Consider the following 10,074-nt stretch of genomic DNA (forward strand, 5'->3'; position numbering starts at 1 on the left):
AAAGGGGAATATTATTAGGTACTCCCAGAATATTCATAAATGCATATTTTTTTCTCTCACATGAATGGTGGGTCGTACCATGAATTTAATTAGTGGGACTCACCATTCATGTGTGAGGAGTACACATTTATGATACTCTGAGAGTACAAAATAATTTTCCACAAAAAGAAAGCCGGGGAAGAATTAAAAAGAAAAATAATAGTTGCACACTATTTGTTTCCCAACTTTTCTCTGGTGATTTGGACTTCTTAACCTTTTGTTTCTCTCAAGCACGTCTCTTGCGCAGTTTCCATCACTCCCACTGATTTTAAATAGAAGTTTATTGATTCAGCAATTGATAATGACGAAAATGAGACTTGCAACTTTTTTTTTTCGTAACTAAAAACTCAGTATTTTTTAACTGTTACATCAAGTGGGGGAGAAGAATTCAAAACTAAAATTTTCTCCCAAGGTAGAATAGCTAATGCCATTGAATTGCAAGATTCTTGACACAAGAAATGTCACTGGTGTCTAAGATTTGTGTAACTAACGCTAGGACTGAACAACATAAAATGTCCAGACCAATTTGAAAAAAAAAAAAAACAAAAACAAAATAAGAACAAAGAAAGCTTAATATTGTCCTTCAAGAGGTTTAAGTTACTAAATGCTGGTCAGCAATTCTAAGGCCTCTTCATTTGCGGATTTCTTCAAGCGGTCAATGGCCTTCTGAACCTACACACCCAAAAGAAAATAAGAATAAAGAAAATGATCATTGACAAAACATTGCGCTAATGCAAATCATATGATATCTTTTTCTTCTTTCTTTTTTTTAATGAAATTCATATGATAGTTTAACATAAAATGATATTTTAGTAAAAAAAAGTATTTTATTTACCTCGGCGTCCCAATTGGTTCTGGCTGTAAGAATAATAAGAGTCACTGTTTGTAGAAGAACTCCAATAATCATTCCCCACCAAATCCCCTGAAAATGCATTCCGTTAAAATTAAGAGAGCATTAGAAAATTGTAGAAGATGCGGAAGCAAAGAGAGAGTATACTAGGATTACGTGGTTCGGTCATGTTTATGCTAACATATATAACAGGCCTAATGGCTTACCTCCAACTAGGAAGTTCTTGGCTACATTGTTACGAGAGAGAGAGAGAGAGAGAGAGAGAGAGAGAGATTGAACTTACATCTACCCCTAAACTAGTTTTGAAGCCAAGAGCACATCCAATGGGGAGACCAATTACATAATAAGTGGCCAGGTTAACATAAGCTACTATAGCTTGCCATCCACTTCCAATAGCCACACCTGAAAAGTTAAGAACAGAATGAAGATGATATATAATAATAGTTATTATTAAATTAAAATAAGTGAATTTCATTCATCTACTAACCAGAGAGTATAGGCTGAATTCCATTTAACAGAACAGAAATGGCAAGCAATGGAGTCAATTTTGACACTGCCTCAATAACCTCAGTGTCACTTGTGAAGAGTTCGCTTAATTCAACCCGAAGTATTAGAACCAATGCACTGAAAATTATACTAATAAGAAGGCTGGTGCCATTCACCACCCATACTGAAAATTTTGCCACCTTTGGATGCCCTGCCCCAAGCTCATTACTCACTCGAACACTGCAATCACCCTTAAAACTCGTCAATTTTGTTTATTTGACTATTACTACTTATGTGTTTTTCTTGCCCAGAAAAGTAAACCGGGGTGCAAACTAATTAGCGAAAGTTCTAATTTTATTTGATCCACCAAATTTGTCACAAACCTGGCTGCTGCTGATAGGCCTAACATGAAATTAATGTCCCAATTCAGATAATTCATGCTGCGCCACAGAAATTGACGAGTTAGATAACAATGCTAGTGAAAAAAAAAAGAAAATAAAAGAAAGAATAATAGTGTGGTCCTACCAAATTGAAATCGAGTCTAGTGAGATTGTTGGGTTGGAAAGGAGCCCAGATATCAATACTAGTCCTTGGCTGTACCATATCTCCAAACTACATTAACATATGACAAAGCCCACTTAATAAGTTGTGTAAGAACAAAAGGGCTTTAACTGTCACATTCAATAATATCCACATTATTTCGCATCATGTTCATACTCTTTTAGATCTTGTATAAAAACATGGACAAAAACATTTACAGCTAAACAAGAGAGAGCAGTCACATACCACAACATGACAGCAGAAGCAATAGTTAACTTGAAATAAGGCCAAATTCCTGTGAAGGCTTTCATAGAGAAGCCAGTCCAAGTATCTTTGCAAGAGGGGCTTAGAAGAATGTAAAGTGCATTTAAAATGACGAGGATCCACCAAGACAGGCTCAGCGTAAGAGCAGCACCCAAAAGGCCATAATCCAAAACATAAACCACTAACCATGAGAGTAAGATGTGCAAGAGGAATACCCCAACAGCCATGTAAGCCAGAGGATTTACAATGTTCTGTGCTTGGAGGAACCTCTGCATGGGGCAGCTTATTGCAAATGCATAGAGTTGGAGTATCAAACCATGTGCAAAAACTTGGCCTTGCTCAGCTATGCTCTCAGATTGGCCAATTGCTATGAGGATTGGGCCCGAGAACCAATAGAGGAAGGTAAGGAGTACTGCTGCTCCCAGATGCAAAACTATTGCTCTCTGGCATATGATGCCTAATGCCCCATATTTTTTGGCCCCATATGCCTGTCCACACACGGTTTGCACAGCACTGGCCATGCCCAACTGTTGTTTTTTTTAAATCATAAAGAAAAAATTACATACATGAAACATATAATGAAAGACAATATATATACATATAACGTGTAACTAGAATTTTGGATTGTAATTGTCTCACACTCCCCGTTTCACACTACACAAACATTGCAGACATTCATTATCCACAATATTTGTGTGGTTTGCACGACAGTCTTGAAATGGGTAAATGTGAAATAACAATTTTCCTAGAGCTCCGTTCCTTTGAAAAACAAGCAACATATAAATTCTCAAGTTAAAAAAAAAAAAAAAAAAAAAGTAGTCGTACCATAATCCCATAAGCAAGACCTTGAATTCCCACACTAGCAACGGATGCCCCAGCAAGCTCTAATGAACCCAAATGCCCAGTAAAGGAGAGAGTGGCAAAAGTAAGCATGTAATTGAATACAGAAACAATAATAGAAGCCCCTGATAGAATCCAGAGGAGCCTCGACTCCCACCCCACTAAACGAATCCACCATCGGACTGACACTGGCTTGTGTTCTAAAAACTCTTCAATTGCATCTGATTTCAAGTCTGAAATTGAAGTATTTGAGTGAAGCCCATTTAGCAGCGGCTGCTGATCTTCCGGGTGAGCCATAGTTTGGAAGTCCTACTGCACAGTCCCCACTACTTCGTACTTTGAAACGTAAACTCGGAAGACTTGTATTAACAAATACTTTGGAGTTCAGATAAAAGCGCTACAGGGGTTTATATAATAATAATTTATAAATGAAGTGATTAATGATTTATTCAGTTTCCAAATCTACTCCTCAACAACCAATCCAACCCACGTGCTAGTACTGGTAGATAAAACTAACACAAGACTTTGTTTTTTTACCTTTATTGGCACCTACCACAGAATTATCTTTAGCAGCAGCATACCTTATATAATAATTTATTTGAATTTATGTCATTTTCGAATCAGGGTCTGTTTAGATACTGCTTTTTCTTGAAGAGAAATGATATGTCCATAATATTTTTATAACAAATTATAAGTGGCAGGTTGTTACTGGTAATTATTTTTGAGGCAAAAAAGTAATCTTAGTATTAAGTTCAAATTTAAACTAATAACAACTAACCACCTGTGATTTGTAGTGAAAATGATGTAAAAATATTATGAACGTAGAATCTCTCTATTGTTGAAAACTAAAAACACTGTAACAAAATAATTTTTAAATATATGAATAGTGTCGTGGGACCCAGTTTTAAAGTTGTTTTTGCTGAAAAAAATACTTGTAAGTCCTATAAACAGTGCACATGACTCACTAAAAAAACGCACCCGCACAAAACACGCTTCCCAAACTCACACTCGATCAACATCCCATAGGACAAAAAAAAATTTTATCTTGTTCTGAAAATCAACAAAGCATCAGATAATAAAGGGGAAAAAAATCATCAAAGTACTCAAGAAATATGCAAAAACTATGCATTTCACATGCACACCAAAAAAAAAAAAACTTCAAACTCATCTAACAAAATTCTATTACTCATGCTAACAACCAATTAGTAAATTTTGATGAGGAAAAAGTTTGGCTTCTAACATGTTTAGAACTATCTTCCTCTAACTTATTACCTATTATGTGGCAATTAAAGAGACCATCCATGTATTATTTTAGTTATATGACTTTTTCAATGAGCATGGGACTTGTTAAAATAATTTATATTAGTAGTCTTATAAATTGTCACGTAAAGATTTTAAAAAAAGATAGCTTGAAATATGTTTGTAGCCAAATTTTAGCTTTTTATCTGTATATCATAATCATATTATGTATGATCAATTAAACTCATGTAATGCATGACAAAGCTATTGAAAATTAGATTTAATAATATCTTGGTGTTTTTTTTCTTCTTCTCTTGAATATGTCTTTTTTAATTTCGTTGTAGTTTGAGATGCTGTCGTAAGTTAGAGATTTGTTTCAATTGTTAAATAACACAATCAAACTATAGGAAACCAATTTCAAGAAGGCAACAATTTTTTAGGAGTGTAAGAGCATCCACAGCAGTGGAGCTAAAAATTTAGCTTTTTAACTCCACCAAAAGTTACTTTATCTATTTTACCCACACACATGCTACAGCAGTGGATCTATTTTAGCTTTCAACATAATAAAATAATATAACTACTACAATAAAATAATCCATCCCACTACAATAAAATAATATATTCACTATCCACAATTATTACAGCCACACGCTCCACCAGCAACAACCTTCATGTGACAACCACAGCCCACGGCAACAACCTTCATGTGACCACCACCAACACAACCACAACCATAACCCAACACAGCCCACGGCAAGGAAAAAAAAAAAAAATCAAACCACCACCAACACAGCCACAACCACCAACACAGCCCACGGCAAACACAACCACGGCTACCAAACCACCACCAACACAACCACCAAACCGCCATTTCAACCACAATCCACAATCACAACCAAACCCAACAAAAAATAAAAAAATCAAACACCCAAAAACCCACAAACCCAGCAATCCAAAACCCATGAACCCAAAATTCCCGCCGTCGCCGATCATGGGTCCATGGGTCCGTGGCGCGCTTCAGTTCGATGGGTCCGTGAACCCACAAACCCATGAACCCAAAAATATTAACCGAGCATAGAGCTTTGATGGGTCCGTGGCGCGCTTGAGTTCGATGAAGATGGGCGATGGCAAAGCAGAGAGTAGATGAGTCAACGGCGTGGGACAGCAACTGGGCGACGACAATGAAGATGGGCGATGGCGAAGCAGAGAGTAGACGAGTCAGCGGCGTGGGACGACAACTGGGCGACGACGATGAAGATCGGTGACAATGAAGATCGATGATGAAGATCGGTGACAATGAAGATCGGTGATGGCGAAGCAGAGAGTAGACAAGGGAGAGAAAAAAAATGAGAAGGAAAGAGGAAGATAGAAGAGAAGCCGGAGAGAGAGAGAGAGAAAATAAAGAAAAAGGAAAAAATATTTTTTTAATAGAAGTGGAGAGAGAAATTTAATAAAATAATATTTTTTTATTTTAGATGGTATGAACAGTGCACATCTATTTAGAGCATTTGCAGCAGTGGAGTTAAAAAGCTATAATGCTATTTTAGCTCCACCAATATAACAAAAAGGACCTGCAGCAGTGGAGCCAAAGGTATAAAATTTAGCTTATTTGCTACAGTGCACATCTATAGATAGATGTGCACTGTAGCACTCATCTAAAAAAAAAAAAATTTTTTACTCCCATTACTAAATAAAATAATAAAACTAATCTTATTTTTTTTCATTCTTTTATTTCATTCCTTCACTGTGCACTCTCATCTCACTCAATCATCAAACAGACAAACACTCATCTCCCTCACTCATCTCTAGCTCGCCGGCCTCCCTCATCCCTCAGCTCGACAATGATGGCCATGGGACCCACACGGCCAGCACCGCTGCCGGATCCCCCGTGGGGAACGCTTCTCTTCTCGGCTATGCGCAGGGCACGGCGAGTGGAATGGCGAGTCGGTCGCACGTCGCAGCTTACAAAGTTTGTTGGAGCATTGGGTGCTTCGGATCCGATATTCTTGCGGGTATGGATCAAGCCATAAGCGACGGCGTGGACGTGCTTTCGCTCTCTCTCGACGGTGGGTCCACTCCGTATTATAGAGACACCATTGCAATCGAAGCTTTCACGGCGGTTGAGAAGGGCATTTTCGTCTCTTGCTCTGTCGGAAACAGTGGGCCCATCAGAGCCTCATTGGCCAACGTGGCACCTTAGATCATGACCGTTGGAGCCGGTACTATAGACCGGGATTTTTGCACTCGTTGTGCTCATTCCTTTTGCGTCGACCGAAGCCCATTCCTTTTGTGCTCGTTGTGGGTTTTGGTTTTTTTTTTTTTTTTTTTTTTTCCTGTGTACTGCCGGTGGTGGTGGTGGTGGTGGTGGTGGTGGTGTTGGTGTTTTCCGATCTGTTGTGGGCAAGTGGGCTTGTATTTGTGTTTGTGGCAATGGGCTTGTGCTCGTTGTGGGTTTTTTTCTTTTTCTTTTTTTTTGCTGTGGACTGCCGCCGGTGGTGGTGGTGGTGGTGGTGTTGGTGGTGGTTGTGCCTGTGGTTGACGGTAGAGGTGATTGAGGTTGGTGGTGTAATATTTTTTTGGTAGTGGAATATATTATTTTATTGTAATAGATATAATATTTTATTGTGATATTTATATTATTTTATTATGTTGAAAGCTAAAATAGATCTACTGCTGCAGCATATATGTAGGTAAAATAGATAAAGTAACTTTTAGTGGAGCTAAATTGATAAAAATTTAGCTCCACTGTTGTGGATACTCTATAGATGTGCACTGTAGCAATGGAGCTAAATTTTTTAGATTTAGCTCCACTACTGTAGCAAGGTTTTTGTGTTTGTGGAGCTAAATTTTAGCATTATAGCATTATAGCTCCACTGCTGCAAATGCTCTAAGTATTCTAAGTTATTCAAGTAGGTAAAGAATTTTCAGAAAAAAATAATAATAAATAATAATAAAAGTAGGTAAAGAATGGCTCCATATATGGAGGATATTTACTAGCTAGCTCCTTTGAAGAGAGATTTTTTAGGAGTGTAAGTATTCTAAGTTATTCAAGTAGGTAAAGAATTTTCAGAAAAAAAAATAATAATAAATAATAAAAAAAGTAGGTAAAGAATGGTTCCATATATGGAGGATATTTACTAGCTAGCTCCCTTGAAGAGAGATTTGGAACACACATTCTTAAGGATTTGAGAGAATACATCAACGAGGCTCTTGTATATGACAACTTCACTAAATATCGTCATCATTCTTCTTCAGATGGTATCAATTAGGGAGGCAAGGCTAGCACAATTTGTGATAATCCAACCAAAAGCAATGCTAGTAAAGAAACTGTATATCCTGAAATCATATAGGAAATATATGAGATGAACCGCTCACACAAACCTTACAACCATTCAGTAAATTTGTGCTTAAAGCATATCAGGATAATGTCATGTCAAGTAGTTAAGATAGAAATCTTTACCCTATATCAATCATGATTTTCTATCCAGTACTTCTCTAAGTCTTAAATATACATGTTCCCTTTTAGTAGGGGTTTTCTTCAATTATATCATTGTACATATGCATTTTTGTGGTAGTCAAGGCACAGTACAAGAAATAAACCTCGAAAAATATGTCAAATTATTCTTAATTTCATATATATATATAAAAGTTGCTAACAAATGCAACTCGTGCAATGCAGATAGTTAAATCAAAAGTTATATATATTTGTTTAGCTCATGATGGGATTCTTATGAGACATTGATATATGTTTTTACTTTTGTAAACATGATAAATTCATATATGGGATTTCTCTCTATATTATATTCTAACTCATTAAAGAAAATTGAGTTAAGTACATATATATTTATAACCTTTCAATTAAAAAAAATTAGAATAATAAATATTTTGTTGAAATTGAAGAAAGCAAACATGATACTCTTTTTGATGGAACAGAAATTAAACTGTTAATTTCTAGTAGTAAATCTCGAATCCATGAGGAGTTCCTTGAATTCCCAAGGTGATAGTGGAATCCATGAGAAAAAACAATAGACAAAAGTCTAAATTTTTAGTAATCTCAATAACACTAAAAACGTTAATAGACTTGAAGGCCTATTTAAAGGCTCTGTAAAACTTGCCCTACAAGAAAATAAATTCTAAAATTACTCTTAATTAATACCTAACCATAAAAAGGACCAAATTTGACCTAAAAAGTATTAAAAACACCTAAAAACAAGAAAATAAATGCCATAAACCTAAAATAATGAAAATTACATAAAAATACCAAAATAACAAAATACATAAATTCATTTGAAGATTTTTTCCTACATCAATACTTATGGGATTTCTCTCTATATTATACTCTAACTTATTAAAGAAAAGTGAGTTAAGAGTATATATATTGACAACCTTTCAATTAAAAAAAATAAGTTAGAATAATAAATATTTTGTTGAGATTGATAAATTGATAATGAGGTGATCTTATCTATGTTTTTTTTTTTTTTTTTTTTTTTTTTTTTTTTTGAGAAAGAAACTAATGGATTTTATTAATAAAATTCAACTACATCCAATTGTAAAATCGAACCAATATGAGATGGGACATCTTCCATCCATACTTAAAAATCTGGTATGCATAATGCATTTTTAGCCAGACTATGAGCAACTCCATTGTCGTTTCTCTTAATGTGAGAATACAACAATCCTTCTCTACAAACATATGAAAACCTAATACAATGAAATAAACTTGCAAAATATTTAACATCACGACTAAGTAAACCAAAGGATTCCAAAGACTGCGAATCTGCATTCAAAGCGTTCATTGCAATCACTGAAACTCCCTCTAGGGTGACATCTTCCAAACTCAGATCAGCATCAAACTGTAAAGCCTTTGATATAGCCAAAGTTTCAAGCTCTATGACAGTTAGGGGGATAGAGATGATTCCGACCATGTGTGCCAAGCCTTTTCCTTGGCATTCTCCAATGATCACTTCAATCCCTGCCCTATCATCTTCTTGAAACATTGTATCGATATAATTTGTGCTCGAACCCTCCACAATTACATCAATAGTCGATCTCCAAAACAACACTAATCCACCTCCCATATCCAAAACAACATCCACAGAATTTTGTTCCCGGAAAATCGTATCATCAGATTTCATCTTCAGGATCGGCCATGGATGTGTCCCTAATATCCAAAACATGACCGAGAACAACTTTTTATTTTGTTTCGATCTGATCATCCATGACAGCAACTCTTTGAAATCCATGAAAGCTACTTCCATAATAGAATCACTGTTAATCAAAGACTTAGTCGTACTGAGGATGTGCTCTAGCCTTGCTTCGTCTACCCATGTTTCGGCTATGAACATGTCAGAGGGATCTTTTGCCCATGATATTTCACTAGGCTCTCTCTCTGTCCATAGGTTCCCAAGCCCATGGCAGATCATTACTAAGAGAATCATTTCATCTGGCGGGGCTATGGTACAGCCTCCGCCAATATTTGTGATTGAGAGACATCCTCCAAGGAAACTTGCCTGGTCCACCAACAAGGTTGACGCATGATACGCTTCCATGACCTAATGTTTTTTGGCTGTTCCCCACTCTCCACCGTTGATGGACTTAATTGTTTTTTCTCCAAATTAATTGTCATGCGGTGCTCATGTGTTGAGGCGGCAAGGGTTGTCTCCAAAGTAATTGATTTTCTCTCCATTACTATTGTTTCCACGGGATATGCATTCATTATAGGATTTGTATTCAAAACGCCAGAGTTAGGCACTTTATCCCTTACCATATCTGATCCTTCAAGAGTTGGGCTGGCATCATCAATTGTGTGATCAATC

At 36.3% G+C, this 10,074-nt stretch overlaps 1 protein-coding gene across 1 annotated transcript; it reads right to left on the reverse strand.

Moving 5' to 3' along the window:
- Window positions 1-341: 341 nt before the first annotated feature.
- On the reverse strand, window positions 342-3,410 carry LOC126721182 (protein DETOXIFICATION 41-like). The gene is made up of 8 exons (XM_050424210.1): window positions 3,005-3,410; window positions 2,162-2,706; window positions 1,901-1,987; window positions 1,759-1,815; window positions 1,377-1,615; window positions 1,173-1,291; window positions 875-961; window positions 342-711 (listed from the first exon to the last, which is right to left on the reverse strand). Exons 1-8 carry the CDS (start codon window positions 3,314-3,316, stop codon window positions 640-642), a joined length of 1,518 nt encoding a protein of 505 aa, XP_050280167.1. The 5' UTR covers window positions 3,317-3,410; the 3' UTR covers window positions 342-639.
- Window positions 3,411-10,074: the final 6,664 nt, after the last annotated feature.

The sequence above is a fragment of the Quercus robur genome, chromosome 4 (assembly GCF_932294415.1).
Source record: "Quercus robur chromosome 4, dhQueRobu3.1, whole genome shotgun sequence".
NCBI lineage: Eukaryota > Viridiplantae > Streptophyta > Magnoliopsida > Fagales > Fagaceae > Quercus > Quercus robur.

What these genes read in the sequence shown, in the direction of transcription:
- LOC126721182 (XM_050424210.1), bottom strand. Translation starts at nt 3,316, where the DNA reads ATGGCTCACCCGGAAGATCAGCAGCCGCTGCTAAATGGGCTTCACTCA. An exon ending in GTCTTGCTTATGGGATTATG is followed by an intron (nt 2,707 to 3,004) that starts GTACGACTACTT and finishes AAAAAACAACAG; the next exon opens with TTGGGCATGGCCAGTGCTGT. An exon ending in AATTCAGCCTATACTCTCTG is followed by an intron (nt 1,292 to 1,376) that starts GTTAGTAGATGA and finishes TTAACTTTTCAG; the next exon opens with GTGTGGCTATTGGAAGTGGA.